We start from the raw sequence: 20,502 nt of genomic DNA, 5'->3' as shown, positions 1-20,502 counted from the left end.
AGTTTAAATCGAGCAACAAATTCAATTTCTTATTTATTTAGTTAGTACATTGTCTGTAGATTATATTTATACCCAAAACTGCCGAGCAACAAATTATTTTATCACTTTAATGATATAAATTCGCGCGACTCATATGTTCCGCGCCGACAAAGTCTCGTTTTTAATTAGTTTAAATCGAGCAACAAATTCAATTTCTTATTTATTTAGTTAGTATATTGTCTGTAGATTATATTTATACCCAAAACTGCCGAGCAACAAATTATTTTATCACTTTAATGGTATAAATTCGCGAATTTATATCATTAAAGTGATAAAATAATTTGTTGCTCGGCAGTTTTGGGTGTAAATATAATCTACAGACAATATACTAACTAAATAAATAAGAAATTGAATTTGTTGCTTGATTTAAACTAATTAAAAACGGGACTTTGTCGCCGTGGAACATATATGTCGCGCGGAAATATATCATAAAATTGATAAAAAAATTTGTTGCTCGGCAGTTTTGGGTATAAATATAATCTACAGACAATGTACTAACTAAATAAATAAGAAATTGAATTTGTTGCTCGATTTAAACTATTTAAAAGCGAGACTTTGTCGCCGCGGAACATATAAGTCGCGCAAAATCTCGCTTTTAAATAGTTTAAATCGAGCAACAAATTCAATTTCTTATTTATTTAGTTAGTTTATTGTTTGTAGAATATATTTATACCCAAAACAGCCGAGCAACAAATTATTTTATCACTTTAATGGTATAAATTCGCGAATTTATATCATTAAAGTGATAAAATAATTTGTTGCTCGGCAGTTTTGGGTATAAATATAATCTACAGACAATGTACTAACTAAATAAATAAGAAATTGAATTTGTTGCTCGATTTAAACTAATTAAAAACGAGATTTTGTCGCCGCGGAACATATGAGTCGCGCGAATTTATACCATTAAAGTGATAAAATAATTTGTTGCTCGGCAGTTTTGGGTATAACTATAATCTACAGACAATGTACTAACTAAATAAATAAGAAATTGAATTTGTTGCTCGATTTAAACTAATTAAAAACGACACTTTGTCGCCGCGGAACATATGAGTCGCGCGAATTTATATCATTAAAGTGATAAAATAATTTGTTGCTCGGCAGTTTTGGGTATAAATATAATCTACAGACAATGTACTAACTAATTAAATAAGAAATTGAATTTGTTGCTCGATTTAAACTAATTAAAAACGAGATTTTGCGCGACTTATATGTTCCGCGGCGACAAAGTCTCGCTTTTAAATAGTTTAAATCGAGCAACAAATTCAATTTCTTATTTATTTAGTTAGTTTATTGTTTGTAGAATATATTTATACCCAAAACAGCCGAGCAACAAATTATTTTATCATTTTAATTATATATTTTCGCGCGACTTATGTTCCGCGGCGACAAAGTCTCGTTTTTAATTAGTTTAAATCGAGCAACAAATTCAATTTCTTATTTATTTAGTTAGTACATTGTTTGTAGATCATTTTAATACCAAAAACAGCCGAGCAACTAATTTTTTTATCAATTTTATGATATTTTTCCGCGCGACATATATGTTCCGCGGCGACAAAGTCTTTAATTAAATAGTTTAAATCGAGCAACAAATTCGGTTTTGCATTTATTTAGTTAGAATATTGTTTGTAGATCATCTTAATACCAAAAACAGCCGAGCAACTAATTTTTTTATTAATTTTATGATATATTTCCGCGCGACGTATGTGTTCCGTGGCGACAAAGCGTCGCGTTTTGATAGTTAAAATCGAGCAACAAATTCAGTTTTGCATTTATTTGGTTAGTACACTGTCTGTAGATTATTTTGATACCAAAAACGAAGGATCAACACATTTTTAGAGTTACTTTTACTTGACACGGCGCGGAGCATTCTATATATTTTTTTCATTATGGGGGGGGCTAGCTTAATGTCACTTTAAACGTTAATTCCTGCTAAACGGTTTGAGCGACAAAATCCGGACTACGGCAACAAATTAGCACATAATTAGCACTAAATTAATTGATAGGTGCGATTTTTTTTTCACTATGGGGGGGGCTAGCTTAATGTCAAGCCAGCCCCCCCACTTTGAACATTAATTCCTGCTAAACGGTTTGAGCGACAAAATCCGGACTACGGCAACAAATTAGCACATAATTAGCACTAAATTAATCGATAGGTGCGACTTTATTTGGCGTTGGTGGTGGGGCCAGCTTAATAGGGGTCAAAGGTAACGTTCTTAAATATCATCATTCTTTGAAATTATAATACAACACGCGAAAAAGACATTTCTTTACTTTTAATTAACCCTTCACTGATGCATAAATATTAAAACGATTGAAATTTCTCAAGAGTCTAAGGAAATCAATATAATTTTTCAACTTTTCGACATTATAAGAAATCGTTTTGAAACTAAAATTTAATACTCTCGATACACTTTATCAGCGATATTGTGGCACAAGAAAGAGTGAAAGGGATCTGTTGATGTCGTGCAAAAAAGTTTGCGCGCGATAATTAGTATGAACTAGCGGATAATAGGCGTCAGTGTAAGAAAGACATGAGCGAACAACACGACAGTCAAGTATTAATTAGGCGAATAAGAAATAATCGGGCTTGCGTATTTACACCAGAGTCATAATTCAGCAGTGTGCGGCTATGTGCGTGTGTATATGTATGTATATGTAGGCATAGCCGAGCATCTCGCGAAAAACCGTGGACTCTTGTAATTGCAATTGATTTCGTGAGCCGCGTTCGCGCACGCATTCTTTGCTACAAGAGATAAATTATCTTGAATTCAGCATATTTTTGTCATGTTGCTATCTTTTTCACGCTAACATATACCTAGCTGGTCGCGGGCTTATCCGTTTATTTATAATGAAGCCAGTAATCTCGCGAGAAACAAGTATACGAGTCACGCAATCCACACATCGGTTCAATTCAGAAAATTCTTCTGCGCTGCACGAGAGACAATAATGCGATAAAAGTGACGAATAACCGAATAGAACGATTTAAAAAGAAGAAAGGGCATATTTGAAAGTAAAGACTATACATGTTTTTCATGAAAATATAAGTAAACAATTTACCCATCGATACAATACGCAATAGTGGAGCCATAGTGTATACCATTAATTTATAAAGTATATATGCAAATTGTAATACAATATATAGTAGGTACATAGAATTCTAAATAAATAATATTTCAAAAAATATAATTATTAAATGCAATTAAATTTTCGATTTTTTCTTACCGATATTTAATAAAAAAGATTTATCTAATTATCAAACATTTTTTTAGAAATATAAATTTTTACAAAATATGAACAAAAATTTAATTTTTATATAAAAATTATTTAAATAATTATAAATCTTGATTAATAAATGTTGAAATACTTTATATATATATATATATATATATATATATATATATCTATATGCAAATGTCCATATTTATAAACATATATTTATACTAAAATATTAATTATTAGAAATAATTTATATATTTTAACATAAACTTTAGAATAATTTATACGTATTATACGTATCACGTAATATGTGATGTAAATTAATCATATTGCGAAGAAAAACGAGGAATCTTCTTTTTATAAAAAAGGCAACATGTATTTAAATAAATAGATATTTAGATATAAATTTGTTTGAATTCTCAAGAATGTAAAATTATTTTTAATTTTCACTTGGATATTTAAGAAGTCATTTATTAATAATATTTAAAAAATCGTTATTTTTATAGTAATATCTTATTTTATTAACTGTAGTAATAAACATGTAGGTAGATAAGTCCATTAAAAAGTAACTCAATAAGCTTCTTACAATTATTTTCATGACATAATTTATTTGAATAAATTATTTAAATAAATTATTTGAATAAATTATATCATGAAAATAATTCTAAGAAGCTTATTGAGTTACTTTTAATGGAATTATCTATCTACATGTTTATTACTACAGTTGATAAAATAAAATATTATTATAAAAATATGATAAAATGAAATGTGTTATTAAATATTAACTATTAAATATTTCTTATTTTTTATGTTTATAAAATATGCACGTTGAAAAAATCTCTATTATCATACACATTCAAAAATTAAACACACATATATACAATAATTTATCTTAATTTATTTATTTCAAGATAATGAATTTGTGAGAGAGAGATATATATAATATATATTTATATATAATATTACGATTAATTTGAGACTTTAATTATTTTAATGTGTAATAAGTATAAAAATAAAAAAGGTAAATTTAGATATCAAACAATTGGCAAAAATTAAAATAAGAATAAAAAGAATTTTACCAATGCATCTATTATTGCAAATTATATTATATTAATTAATTATCACAGAAGAAAGGTTTATTCCTAATATTTTTATCTTATATATATATATATATATATATATATATATATATGTATATGTATTAAAATATTTTTGATATAATTTTCACAAATACATTACCTTAAAGTTTTTTTAAATAATTCAACACTCACCAATTTGATGTGCAGAATTGTAGACAATGTTAATCTGTAAAATATAAACGTATAAATTTATATAAAACAATTATTAAAATATTTAAATCATTTATAATTGTATTTCAAATCATTTTTTGAAATATTAAAATTAATTTAAAAATTTAATGTTTCAAAAAATGATTATGTTATGCGTATAGTTAACTTTTGTTATTTACTTTAAGATGTTAAAAAATTACATAATTTGCAAAGAAATATTTTTTAAAGAAAGATAAAAATAATTTTAAAAAATATTTAATAGTACGTAAAAGAATCTAGTTATACGCATTACATAAATAATTATATCTACATATCTCTTAAATATAATATAATGCAGAAATTGTATTTTATACATATACAAATACCTATTATTATTAAATTATTTAAAAAATATTATATTTATTATTAAATATTCTAGGTATTTCAAAATATAAAATCTGGGATATTTTATATTCATTATTATACAACAATGTAAAATTTGAATCATTATCGCGAAGATAATTAGATAATCTCACAAATAACAAATAAAAAGTTAAATAAATTGTAAATTATATTTACCCTATCGTTGCTCTGACGTTGCCTGATGCCTCCCCGGGCCTCCTCCTCGTAGAAGCTTCGAAACACTTGCACTCGCGTTACTTTTTTTCGTTCGCGACGAGCGGCGACGCCCGGATTTTAAATAGGTATTACATTTTCGACGCGTTTCGGTAAAACGCAAAAATCGCGAGAGCTTATTCGCGCGCGAATAAAACCGATGCTCTGTTTTCGCGTCGCCGCTTTTTTCAAGGCCTAATCGGAAAGCCTCATCGAACGACGATGATGCGGCGACTCCCTCGTGACGATACGGATGCGCAGCAGTGGAGCTGTAACATATAAATATATGAAAATTATATAGTGAAATTTAAAATAATTGATGTTCCGAAAAATAAAATTATTATTTACATTGAGTTTAATAGCAAAAATAGTAATAATAAATAATTCACCATATAGTTGCTCCTTTGTTGTCCGATGCCTCCCCGGGCCTCCTCCTCGTAGAAGCTTCAAACACTTGCAGTCGCGTTACTTTTTTTCGTTCGCGACGAGCGGCGACGCCCGGATTTTAGATATTACATTTTCGACGCGTTTCGGTAAAACGCGAGAATCGTGAGAGCTTATTCGCGCGCGAATAAAACCGAACTGCTCTGTTTTCGCGTCGCCTACTTATCGGAGGTAGGCCTAACCTCGTTTCGAGAAAGCCGAAAAACTCCGGAAATTCGAATCGAAAGCGCAACGGTAATTCGATCCGCCCGTGTGGTAGACTCGCCCGTGTGGTAGACTCGCCCGTGCGATCGCGATCACGATGTCGGTACACGATTTCGCGACGCGATCGGCTTTGTATGATAATTAAGCACGTAGAAACATTAAGTTCACACTTGTACTGTCGCGGGCCGGCGATAAACACGCAAACGTTGATCGCGAACAACCGAAAATACACTTAGCAAGGCTTGTGCCAGTTACGGGACGTGCAGCACGACAAGGTCGCGAAGTTGTAATGGCGGTGATCGCGGCTCGCGGCGCACTTCGCTGCGAACTCGGAGCTCGGCTCGGCTCGGCTCGGCTCGGCTCGACTCGACTCGGCTCGGCTCGGCTCGACTCGGCGGTCCGAGCAATTCCGAGCATAACTACTGGCAGTGCCAGTCAGACACCAGTACTACTGTTGTGTCTGAAATATATTAATTTAATTTTTATAACATATTATTTTTTAAATTAATTAGCAAATTAACTCCTTAGTTGATTTCTGACAAAAAATATTAATAAGGTGTTAATTTGTTAATTAAATTTTAAAATAATGTGTTATAAAATGTAAAATAGTAAAATGTTGTAAATAATATGTATAATGTTATCTTCGATTAATATTGTTTGTCAGAAATCAGCTGATTAGAGAGTCAATTTGCTAATTCATTTTTAAAATAATAATATGTTATAAAAATCAAAATAATATGTTTTAAATAATATGTCATATAATTCCTTAAACTCGATTAATATTTTTGACAGTTATCAGCTGATCTTTGTCAAAAAATATTAATCGCAGATTAATATTTTGAAGACATTATAACATATTATTTACAACATATTACTATTTTAATTTTTAAAACCTATTATTATTTTAAAATTTAATTAGCAAATTAACGCTTTATTAATAATTTTTGACAAAAATCAGCTGATTAAAGTGTTAATTTGTTAATTATATTTTAAAATAATAATGTGTTATAAAAATTAAAATAATAGTATATTTTAATTTGTTAATTAAGCTATGTGGACCTAGCACCCGACTTTTTGAAAATTAATTTTTTAAAACAGAAAATGATAGCATTTCGTTTGTAGTTGTTTGTAGTAACAATAACTTCGTTTGTAGTTTTATCAATTAATAAATAAAAAAAAATTTTTAAATGACGCACCCGACATTGAGATATCGCAAATCCGCTTGCGCAGTCTTCTTTAGAATCGTTTGTAGTTGTTTGTAGTGATTCTCCTTTCGTTTGTAGTTGAGCAGTTCAAAAGTTATAAACAATTGTTTATTTGTCCAAGCGGTAAATTTGTTAATTTTAAAGATATCGCGAATCCGCTTGCACAGTCTTCTTTAGAATCGTTTGTAATTGTTTGTAGTGATTTCCCTTTCGTTTGTAGTTGAGCGGTTCAAAAGTTATAAACAATTGTTATAAACAAACGATTCTAAAGAAGACTGCGCAAGCGGATTCGCGATATCTTTAAAATTAACAAATTTACCTTTTGGACGAATAAACAATTGTTTATAACTTTTGAACCGCTCAACTACAAACGAAAGCAAAATCACTACAAACAACTACAAACGATTCTAAAGAAGACTGCGCAGGGGGATTCGCGATATCTTTAAAATTAACAAATTTACCTCTTGGACGAATAAACAATTGTTTATAACTTTTGAACCGCTCAACTACAAACGAAAGGAAAATCACTACAAACAACTACAAACGATTCTAAAGAAGACTGCGCAAGCGGATTTGCGATATCTCAATGTCGGGTGCGAGTCAGTTAAAAATTTTTTTTATTTATTAATTGATAAAACTACAAACGAAATTATTGTTACTACAAACAACTACAAACAAAATGCTATCATTTTCTGTTTTAATTAATTTTTAAAAAATCGGGTGCTAGGTTCACATAGCTTGTTATTATATTTAAAAAGGGGACAATCGAGACTAACGAGACAAACGGAGTTAATTATATTTTAAAAAGGGACTATTCTAGTCTCTTTTTAAAAAGGGCATGTTAAGTCGATTCTCGGAAATATTGTGGCCTCTTTTCCGCTATGCTGATTGACTATCTTGATTCACTTTGGGTGTTATATTCGTAATATCGAGAGGCTGTCATCGCGAGAGTTAGTAGTTTGACAGTTTGTTCAAAATAAAATTAAAATAATATGTTTCAAATAATATGTTATAATACTTTAAACTCGATTAATATTTTGGACAATTATCAGCTGATTTCTGTCAAAAAATATTAATCGAATTTAAAGTATTATAATTTATAATATATTATTTTCAACTTATTATTATTGTAATATTTTTAACATATTATTTTAAAAATTAATTAATAAATTAACGCTTTATTAATATTTTTTACATAAATTAGCTGATTAAAGCGTTAATTTGCTAATTATTAAATTTTAAAATATGTTAAAAATATTAAAATAGTAATATGTTATAAATAATATATATTATGATACCTTATCCGCGATTAATATATTTTGACAGAAATCAATTGATAACTATCAAAAATATTAATCGAGATTAAAGTATTATAACATATTATTTAAAACATTATTTTATTTAGTTTTATTTTGAACACACTGTCAAACTACTAACTCTCGCGATGACAGCCTCTCGATGCTACGAATATAACACACAATACGAATCAAGACAGTCAATAAGCATCGCGGAAAAGATGCAACAATACTTGCGAGAATCGACTTAACATGCCTTTTTTTAGAAAGGAGGGATATCATAATACTTTCAACTTGATAAACAATTTCTCACTCACCGATACGTACAATAACGGAGTTGTAGTACACAGCAGCATGCACATTGATCTGAAAACAAAATATTCAAATTATGTATATATCTGTGAAAAAATATTAATCGAATTTAAACATACTTTATATATTTTTTTAAATATCATTCCTTTTAATATAAAATTGAAGAATGGCGCGCTTGTGTTGTTCTAGTTAATTTCAATAATAAATAGTAAATTAAAAAACTCATGAATTGTTAACTTCGTAATTATTCTGTCGATGCTTTCTTGGATTTTTTCCTCCTCTATTATTTACATATCTTTTGTTGTTCCTTCATAGCACTTACTCGCGAAACACGGTTAATTACGATCGCACGGCATTAATAAACAGAATACGTCGATCGCGTGTTTTGTATGCCACTCTCGAATTAATTGTACACAATGGATACATTATTTATAACATTATAGAGAAAAATATGGTCGTATATACTGTTTGCACGATTAATTTCCATCGAATAGAGCGCACAAAATACGCGTTTTAACAAATCAACATGCAAACGCCGAAATTTTGCTACGCGTTGACAAGTGTTTAATTAGATGTTTTATAATATCAACGGCGGTTAAATATTACTATATTTACTAATTAAATACGTCGCTGATTCAAAGTCGTTCTACATTAATGCACTTTTTGTTAATGAAAAAGACGGCGGCATCTTGATATTCCGCGAGGTATTATGCGAACTAGTTATTACACGATAATTACAAGAATTAATTCATCATAGAAATTGATTTTCAATAGTTATAATAATTATGAGAAATATAAGAAAAATAATACGACGACATATGTATGAAGAGCGTCGTACCACTACCTGCTCGCTCAAGTCGCGCCGTGCAAATGACAAGATGATAACGAACAAAGTAAAGACGAAATGCTTACATACCACGTATGTAAATAATAGCGCGTAGTAAGTGTGCCATAAAGTTCGGCAATTATTTTTTGGGTAGCGCTCGTTGTAATACGAATATCGCGACGAGTAGCGTGTTATTATTTATACATTACTTTTCTTGTCAGATCCTTCTCTATGAATTTGTATAATTATTCTATTTAATTTTGTTATTTTTATGTCTTACATTTCTTTTCGTTCTAATGATGATTTATTATGCGTATATGTTTTGTCATTTTTCTTATTATTTTCCTTATTATATTGTACATAACATTTTATTATTACATTATTGAAATAATATTTGAAATAATTAATTAATTAAGTTTATAAACTTCAACTATATATGTATATATAAATATATATTTTATTAAACAAAACAGTAAATATTTAAATAATTATTTCCATTATAATTATTCAATATTTTTGAATAATTATCTGCATTTAAAACGTGCGTACTATTGAATACCTCTCTGCATGGCCATAAATAATTAGTGGATAGTCAGATCGACCATTACTTGAAATCGTTCCTTATATTTCGGTGATAGATAAGTAAGTAGAGAAAACGGATTAGCACAGGGGGCAGGTAGCGAGAGTATACTCATCGGAAAGTATCGTAGACGCATAGCGCAGCAAGAAACACCGCCGTTTGCAATTAAAAAACGATTTAAATGCTAATGGTTGTGTGTAATTAATGCGTAACGCAAACTCTACGCACTGGCGCTCCGCGAGAGCCAGCTCTCCCCCTTTTCCCCTCACCGAGTGTCAATTATTATTTCACCGAACGATCCAAAGTGGAGACCTGCAGCGCGAACCCGAGGGAGGCAGATGTATCGATTTTACGAGACACACGTCTAAGCTGTCGATGGATTTATAATAGATTACTTGGCGGAGAAGAGTATCCATTTTGTGTGCATGCTGAAGATCGTTAATACTACTCGGCGCAGCCGACAGCTCGGAATATCATTTTCACTTTACGGAAGAGCTTCGTGAAAGGCACCCCCGTAGGAGGTACGCTAACATTATACATTAAAGTTACTTCAATATTTTCAGCTCGACTGACTTTTGCAATCATTGGATTCAACTCTTTTCACTGTCGAATTAAAAATTTTATATAATAATTCTTTTATACATATATATATTTTTTATCTTGTAAATATTTAATGATTATTCAATGAAAAAATAATAGTGATTTGCGTTGATATTATAAAACATCTAATTAACGTATCTAAATAAAATATCTAATTATACAGTAATCAATGCGCAATAAAAAAATTAATAAAGTAAAGAAAATCCTTCCTTTCCGTAATAATTTATATATTCGTCTTTGTTAATAAGCCGAGATATCGTGAATGTTTTCTCATATCGGACGACAAATCCTCGCCTGACTATCACAGAATAATTTATCCGCGGCTTGCCAAGTAATTGGATTCGGTTGAAGAAGGGTCGATATCCGTTGTCTGGTCGTGATTGGGATACGCTCGCCGCCACGATCCAGCACGATCGTAAATAGATTTTTAATCGGGCGATATATCTTCTCTCCGAACGCTCTCCGGCGCACGCGACACAAGGCCCCAGAAAAAGTATCGGAAAAATCGGCTTCGGGAAAGTTCCATTAACCCATCGCCGTTTCGAGCCGCAGGACGACGATTTCTCGGCTAAGTGGCTTCGAACGAGTCACTTGACGGATACACGAGTTATCGCGCGATATCGTCCTCGCAACATGTCCTACACCGGCACCCGTAACGTGTAAAAATCGTAATAATGATTATCACCGTCTGTCAATAGTCGACGAAGTAGGAACTCATTAATTCAATAAACACGGCCCGTTGATGCGATAAAGCGTGTCCGAAAAAAGTCCGCTCCCCGAAAAAGACGCGTATAGTATATCGACGTTACTTCCGTCTAACATAATAAAATAAGTGTATGTATGTATGTATATAAGACGGTAGAGACAAATAAAAGAGATATATTCGAATATCTGGAGAAGAGATAAAAGTATTTTCACAGATAAGAGAGCTTAGAAAAATAAGAGAAAGCGTTATCTGCTATTCTTAATAATTGAAAAGAGATCTTATTTCAGAATCGTCTTGAATAGTTTAAATCTTATAAATATTACGCTCGATTTTTAAACTTAAGTAATCATCTTATTATCTTGAATTGAATTAAAAATAATTGACGTGATGGATGATTTATTTTCTTCGATGCAATCAGAGAGAGAGAAGAGAGAGACAACTGTGTTCGCGAGGATAATCTCATTGAAATATTTTCAAGCAAGCGATTCTCTTCACTATGCACGTACGGTTTAATCCACTTCACGCCCGAGAACGATCCACGATTGGCAATCGATTAATCGGCATTATCCGACAATATTGACAATTCGTTACGCCAATCTCCCGGTTCCCCACCCGGTTTGCCACTCACAGTGCAAAATTCTACATCAGTTTCTTTTTTTTTTTGTCGAGGTCGAGTCACCACGTTCCGTTTTCTCGATCGTATCTCATATATATCTGCGCTTTTTGTCTCGACTGTGTCGTAGCTAATTTGTTTTTGCAGCAATCTAATTTCTGGCAAACTACTTTTTCGCAGAAAAATTCCACATTTTTCTCTGAACATTTCCTGACAGTCACTAATATCAATATTTTATTACCTTTTTTTGTAGAATAATTCAGTATTCGGATAATCTTCCTCTCTCCTTCTCTTTTTTTTTTTTTTTTTTTTTTTTTGAAAGGTCTTTCAATCAGCAAAAAAACACTCGGACATAAATTTGTAAAACTCATGTCTTCATCATTAACATATTAATTAGTTATTCAAATTTACCGTTCCTATAAAGACTTAATTTTTTCATATATTCACGTATATCGGATCATACATATGATCGCAATATATCTTTGGTGTCGCAATTAATTTCAAAATATACGTAATAAAAAATCGTCCTCATATCAATATGTCAAACTAAGAGATTACGGAAAAATTTATTCTGAACGAAAAAACACATTAAACACTCATTGAAAAATACAGAGGCAATAATTATGACTACATTATATTTTTTATGGTGATATCGCTATGGGAAATCATTATGTTTAATGTTGTAACGAACATAGACAACGAATGAGCAGCTGACAAATGATCCGGAGAGAATCACGCAACACAGAAAATTGATTTATCTCTATCTCGATTCTCTTTTTTCTTTCAGTATAATAATAAATCGACACGATTATGATGTATCTTCGCGATTCTCTTCCTTTTCCAAGTTAATAACCGACTTTGTCAATTAAGGGGTCTTCTAATCGAGGCTACGGGTAGGTAAAAGTTTTACATTATTACGCGTCGCTCGATACAAACTAATCATTCGTATACAAGGCTCATACCCTTTAGCCCTTCCTTGGTTCTCCAACGTTTTCTCGAGAGCTCGTCTTTTTTCTCTTTCCCCTGCTGTTCTACCCGTGTATCATCCCGTACGAACGATTCGGTTACGTTGATGGTTGACCCCCAACCGCGGCTGTCGAAGAAACGAAGTGCCTCGTCGTCGATTAAGACGTGACCGATGAAGAGAGACCTATCGAGATAATTCCGTTTCCTTGCGGGGGTTGCGAGACGAGGCTTATGCGATGGTTTTTCTCTTCTCTCTGTCACCTCTTTCCTTTCCTCTTTTCCGAGAGAATGATCTACGAGAGCAACGTGGGCAACGGCAATTCCCATTCTCAAAAAAATAAATAAATAAATAAATAAATTTATTGAAATCCAGGCATAATGATGCATACCTTCCGATGGCAACGACCAGCCTAGCAAACTTCCTCGCGGCGAGACGACGAGATAGGATCAATGATATTATACAACGACGTATTGGCGAACGATCTCGGGAAATTATTCGATTTACATGAAAGAGCGAGAGTGGCGTTTAGTATCCTTCCTCGTCGCGCGGTTGTTTATGCGCTTATCCAAAGCGCTCTCGCGGTGATGTTTTTCTCAACGCGCGTCGACAAATCTGTTGAGTCATGCCCTATCTTTAGCACGACTGTGCGAAGGTCGGGCTGCAGCGAGGATGCTAAATCCCCGGGGCTCACCGCGATATCGCGCACCTTCCGCGCGACGCGCGAAACAAATACATCGTCCGGACATCGTACCGTGAGAATGACGCCTACGACGTGAACCTCGAGGAATATTTGAACGAAGCCCGTGGGATCTGAAACGACGATCTATATAACGTGGATCGTGAATCCCGCCGTCCGGTCGTTGAACTCGCTCACGGTCGTTCGCGACGCGCCATAACGAGAATTTTAACACCCTCGCCCGGTCGGGGCCTTTTGCCGGCCATGCCGAAGGGTATCGCTTCCATGTGACGGCGTATTATTCCGACACGTACGTGTCTGCTTTTCTCTCTTTCTTTCTCTCTCATTGCGTCGTCCTTAATTCCTCAGATAAGAAACATCGAGTAACTTGCCTGCCCCGGCTCCGTAGCTCCAATTCTTAAAAAGTCAACTTACAGAGATCATCGCGGATAAGGTAATGTCGTTGCTCGTTGAGATACGAAGCGAAGCCAGGGACACTCGGTCGCTGTGATTCATAGTAGTGAAATTATGGAGTTACTTATAATATTCTCTTTATATAATTATTAAATAATAATTAAATAAAAATTAGATTACACAGCGGCTCTCGAATCGCAAGAATCGAATATATTTATTCAACTATAATGCACGAATTTAAATTAAAAACACTATATTTATATAAACAAATTATAATTCTGTAAGAAAATCCAATAAGCCCCCTCTCCCCCTTCCTATGAGTCTTCGTATAAAATGTTGCCGTGTTTAAATAGTCCCTTATAACCAGCTGCTTTTATCCGGATAAACCTGGTTAACTATATACGTTTTATATAAAGAACTGGCTCTCTCCCCTTTTCTTTCTTCTCGTCCATAAAACCTCCGGAATCATATCTCCTCTCTTTTATCTGGCCTGAAGCAACGCCACACAGAATTAAGCAATTACGACATACGCGGATATAACGACCCCATGAAAATCTTCTCTTTTTTTTCAGTATCGCTGCACGTTAATCGAGGTGTTAAAATGCTCCGGTTTCATCAAAGCTCGTCCTCGCCTTTTTTATCCGATACTACACACGCGTTTCATGGAGGTTCTATACTTTTTATTATCGCGCACGGAAATCTCTATAAAGTGTTACGCTGAAATCCTGTGCAATCGTGGCGAATCGATATTATTCTAGCAGTATTAATATTGCCACTCGTATTAACAACAATGTATATGCATAATATCAAGACGCGAGAGTATTTATTTATACTTATTTATAGATTCTTATAGATTACAGCAATGAAAATTATTATCCAATTACATATGCAGTATCTCTTTTTAGATACTCTTTTCTAGAAGATACACGTAATATTTTCCAAATATTTGCACATCTGTATCCCAGTAAAAGCAAAGTGTGGTTTTTGCACATCACGTCTATTTATTACAATTCTCGATCGTTCAGACAGACTCGATATTACCGTCAGTTTATTTGTCCTTTCACTGAGTACGCAGGAAAATATAGCGACGCTTAATCAGCGATAAGAAATCGAATTGCTATTCCGTTATTTGCTCGTTTGCAAGTTACACGCCCGCCGCGAGTTGCTTCAGTCACGCGATGTCTAACGCGATGATCAGGAACAAAGGGAAGAGTTGAGAAATAATAAAAACCCGTATACACAACGCATATATACAGTTTGACTTTTCCATCATTTTTTTCACGCATATTACGACTTGATTACAAAGCTCTCTCGGTTGCGCAGCGAATGCCGGATACGACTAACAGGCATTAATTATTGCATACAGGGAAACCGAACTGACAACCTGTTGCGTACTTCCTAACATATACCGGTGCCGCCGAAGGATGTGTTTACACGAGTTTCGCGCATTTTCACGATAATCTTTCGATACATGTGTACTTACATCTGTTGACAGCCAAGTCACATCTTCAGGCTTTTATAAATAAATATAAAAAAATATATGTAAACTATTTTTAGATATTATATATAAATCTCTATTAATAATTTAATCGTAAATATAAATTTAAAAGATACGAGCATACTGATATTTTTTTAAAATTTACTCCTATTTTTATTAGTTTGTGCTCTAATATGTCTTTTATTTAAAGAGCATCAGTATAAGTTTTCTTTATGCAGGAATATTATTGATATGCGTTCATGGACCAAAATTTAACATAGATATTCATTACAATTTTTCAAAAAATATCTATCAAACGCAGATCAACAAACTTCGGCGAGAACTCTCGCGGGATACAGGATGCGTGAAGATACCATGAACGGTAAAACGGTGCGTCGCGCTGTCGCCGGCCAGGATATATGAGCTATCGCGCGTTGATGAATCGCTCGAAAGTTCGGGGACGTCCCGAAACGATCCGGTATCAGCCATGCAACCGGCCGGCCGGTGTAAACGGAACCGTAAATCGTCGAGACGATAAATGACAATTGCGGCTGACACACGATCGGCTGTCGTACGCGATGCCGGTGGGGTGAAAGGGGTAAGAGAGTAGCCCAAACGTGTGGGCGGATGCGAGATAATGCGTAACGTTACGCGTGCGTGGGATGTTAATAAATTATTAACCCTCCCATTCCGCCGCGGAATGATATCTCCATTGTCCTTCGGCGAATTAATAGCCCGCGAGGGCAACACGCAACTGTGGTTAACTCGCGTACAACCGGCTAACAGTTGTCTAAATGTCTTTAGGAATCGCGTGATAGGATCAGGCGGCGATGATCGACGACGTTGCTATCTCGAGTGCTTGCAGAATTTACGCGATACAAGGTTACGCAATAGATTTCGTCGCGGAATAATGGAAAGAGAAGGGAGAAGATTTGAAAGGTATGTGACATGTATTCAGAAGAAATCATATGTGTCACATAATAAACGCATGAAATCGCACGTATCTACTTTCCAATGATACTCTAACTTGACCGAACGGTAGTGTATTTGAAAACGTGGGCGAGAGTTTCGAGCATTCACTAAAATCGCGATGATGATCCGAGTGTGAAAGTCTGGAAGACTATTATCGAATATGACAGGTTGGTTGTACCTAATTTATCTCGCTTTACTTCTTATATCTGGCGGAGAGATATGCATTCGTATTATATGGGGACGCTCCGCACACGGAACAAAGATCTGTCTCTTTCTCTCTATCTCACACACGTTCCTACCCGGCGATCCATCATCGTAACAATTAGTGTTGGCCACGTTTCTTTATCGGCTCGCACGTGGGAGGTGTAGGTGGAGGATGAGCTTTCGTGCCCGAGGATGATTCAACGTCCGATTGCATTAATGGCATCGTGGAATGTCTTTGTCTCGATTTGGTAGCGGAAACCGTGTATTCCGACTCATTGTGTTCCTTCACTTTCATTTTCCTTTTATCTACTGCGTTAAATATTATCGATCTCGACTTTCGTAACGAGATGTATGACTAAAAAGTAAAATATCTACTTGAAAATAATTTTCGTCGTCGAGTGTTCTTTTTTTGCTTTATTTATTATTATATAATATATAATATGTATATATAATATAATATAATATATATATATATATATAATATATATAATATTAATTTATTTTAAAGATATCGCAAGAGCATAGCGCTTCAAGAGAGAATTAAAGTATAATAATAAAATAAGTAATAAATAAAAAGATAAATAATAATAAAAATTTAGTACCGCTTTTATAGAGCTAATGAAGTGGAATATGAAAATTAATTCAAGAGAGTTAACGGTTGTGAGTGTTGCAAGATGATTTAGATACGGACTACTTTTAACATACGATTGTACAGATTACAGTTACTAACTAGTAGCGACGATAGTAATGACATTAATAAACTTTTCTTACTCTCGCGCGCGTGTTACACCATCGTACAACGATAAAAGGCTACTCGTATCGACGTATACCCGTTAATCATACATGCCAAAGAGTTTACTATGCGCGGCCGGGCTACTTAACCGTCGGATCAATCATCTAAATATATTGGCGTCATTACGAATGCGGTGTAACGCCGATAAATCTATTCCCGTCGCGCTTTTACGTTTACTGTTTTTCTTTGTACGCCTCCCTGTCGCCAACAAGTATCATTCGCACAAGCAGCGCCGACGAATGACGTTGACGTTTCGCCTGGCAGTGTGACAATTATTAATGAACATACCCCGCTGTGCATTCTGCACAAATTCTTTACGACCCGTTTATGTCCCGCGGTTTGTAAAATGTGTTAAAGTGAAGTATCCACGAAGTTTACGGTAGCGGAGATTGCGAAAGAGACTTTTGCCACAAACATACGCCTGCATTGCGCAATTGTTATGGTATTATACATCTGTGCGATGCTTTAAAGTTAAAGTCTAATTATAAAGATGAATATACATATATTCGATGTTACTTTTCTTTTCTTGCATTTTTTTCTATAAACGCAGAAGAACCGAAATCTAAATTAGAAACGATTATTATTATTCGAATTAAAGAGAATTTAAATTCTCGAATATTTTATTCTATTGATTCCACCTTGATTTTATATGATTTCGTTGAACTAATTAATTTTTAAAAGAACGAAACAAAGATCAGAATGCAACAATATAACTGTATTATATATTTTAAGATGTGGTGAAATTGCAACTTCTGTAACAATATTTGTAATTTCATAAACTTTGCGATGATCTTTTCAATTTCACAAGAATATTATCGCATTCTCGATGCTCACATCAATAACATAATTATACAGAAATATACGTAAAAATTAGGAAATGCTATCGTGAGAAAAAAGCGTATTGCGACTACTGACCATTAAGCTAATGAACCGCTGCTACATTACAGAGAGTTTGTTACATTTGCGATTAGAGTCGCGTCATCATCAATAAAACGAAAATATTAGCATTTCATTGAATTAGCAATCGACTCTGAAAACCTGTCGGGAACGCGATAAAGACTCTGTTAATGGTCCCGAGCTGGTATTACACCTGGACGGCTTAAATTTCCCACCGGCGAGTTGTCCGCCGGACCAGGCGACTGAAAAAAGCCGGTCTCTCGAGACAGCGTAGATTTATTGCCGTTAATATCGACGCGATATTAAAATGCGTGCGTTAATTAGGAGTTTCCGTCCCACGGTGCCTCGAGCACATTTTGTGTCGTCCTCTTTTCTCGCGCGCTCGTAATACATTATACTTTACTCCATTCTCGAAATAGCTTTCCAAGATTGTCGGTTAACCGGGCCGCGTCTTGCAAATTCATGCCTTTTGCTTGTCAAATTTCGTCCTGTCGCGAGAAACGACGGCGTTACCAGCGTAATTAATTCCTCGATAAACTATGACGGAAATACCACCTCGATATACATATAGGCAGCCCAACGATCCTTATCCGTGAGGATTTTTTGCGTTAATCTTTCGAGATTATATATATATCGCGATGCGCATTGAACGATAAAAAATTTGTCGTCTGTCACTTACGTCGAAATAAAAATGTTAGCAGTTTCAATTAGTATTTCAGTTACAGTAATTTTATAATTACTGTAACGATCAATCGAGTCGATGAACGACAGCGATGCGGGGAATTTAAATGTGTTATCAAGAATAAAGTTTAAATTTATTATGATGTTTTATACGTTTTATTATGAGAAAAAACGAGAGTATATAAAATAATATATTAGTTGACAAAGTCGTAAAAATTCTGTTCTTCGGAAAATTGCTCCCTAACAATTATGAACCAGTGCAATTTATTCAATATCGAATAATATATGATGTAAAAAACTGAATTTGTTGTTTTTTTATAAATAGCTTTTGCAGCAGAAATTCAAGCTGATATAATTTTTGACTTTAAATTTCGATGTTATAAATATATTTGAAAAGAAAAAAGTATAAAAAAGTCGACTTGGAGTGACATTAAAAAAATTTGCTCTATTTTTCTTTATATTTTTTTTAGACAATTTAAATTTAACTCCCAGCAAATAAGTAATTTTTATTAATTATCTGCCTTGTTAGTGTTTTATTTAGAGGCGTTATAAAAATTGTAATTGGTATAAAAAATACATTTTACCATACCTATAGTGTTCTAAATTAAAAATAATATATTCACTTTTTATTTATATACATATATATCACTTTGCATCCCTATTTTCGGTCGAGCGTTAACTTATAGCGTTTTTCACCGGGAGAACTAGTGCGCACTGAGTGCACATAAAGGTTATCACACACAATTTCACAATGATATAAGTAATTAAAAAAGTAAAATAATTCATAGTAAGAGCTATTATTATTATTGTTCAATATGAGTAATGATAATAATACCTTTTACTATTAATTATTTTACTTTTTTAATTACTTATATCATTGTGAAATTGTATGTGATAACCTTTATGTGCACTCAGTGCGCACTAGTTTTCCCAGTGAAAAAACGCTATTAGTTATAAATTGGCAAGAATAGTTTTTCTCGTTCAACGATAATACTCAATAATACTAGCTATTTTCCAGCGCTCGATCTCGCTGATAAACGCGAGATGGCTTCGTGGCTCACCTCATCTCGGCTCACCTGCGGTCGACGAGGCTGGTAGCACCTGCCGAACGAATCGGCTCGTCGCGCTCGGTGGTAGGTACAGCACCTCCGAAATAGCGTAATAAGCTATATGAAAACGTCGGTCGTTACGTCTATGTGCGCACATACGTTACATACATATTCGATATGATAGCAACTATACAGGATGTCGCATTATACGTAGAAAATACAAGACGAATTCGGTATTTCACAAAGCAAGAGAAAATGATTTACTTTTTTTATTTCTTCTATTATAACAAATACACAAATATATTTTTTATGAAATATGTTTTTATATTATAAATGCAATTTTAAAAAAACAATATCTTTCTCCCGAGCAAATTTCTATTAGAAAATTTAACGAGACAATTTTTTACGCTTAATCCCTAAGAAAGTTAAGAAAATATTTTATTCTTAAT

General features: G+C 33.5%; 1 protein-coding gene across 1 annotated transcript in view; it reads right to left on the bottom strand.

Moving 5' to 3' along the window:
• Nucleotides 1-6,205: 6,205 nt before the first annotated feature.
• Nucleotides 6,206-20,502, bottom strand: part of LOC145939313 (uncharacterized) — an 86,732-nt gene continuing 72,435 nt past the window's right edge. Inside the window, exons 5-6 of the mRNA XM_083043545.1 lie at nucleotides 8,604-8,652; nucleotides 6,206-6,246 (exon numbers count right to left, since the gene is read on the bottom strand). Of these exons, the coding sequence (XP_082899671.1) occupies nucleotides 6,206-6,246; nucleotides 8,604-8,652 (90 nt within the window). The remainder of the gene's footprint in view (nucleotides 6,247-8,603; nucleotides 8,653-20,502) is intronic.

This window comes from Prenolepis imparis, unplaced genomic scaffold, assembly GCF_030444845.1.
Source record: "Prenolepis imparis isolate NDT839.2.m4 unplaced genomic scaffold, iyPreImpa1.0 SCAF_8, whole genome shotgun sequence".
Taxonomy (NCBI): Eukaryota; Metazoa; Arthropoda; class Insecta; order Hymenoptera; family Formicidae; genus Prenolepis; species Prenolepis imparis.
The sequence above is the reverse complement of the archived record's forward strand: the minus strand, read 5'-3'. Positions and strand labels throughout refer to the sequence as shown.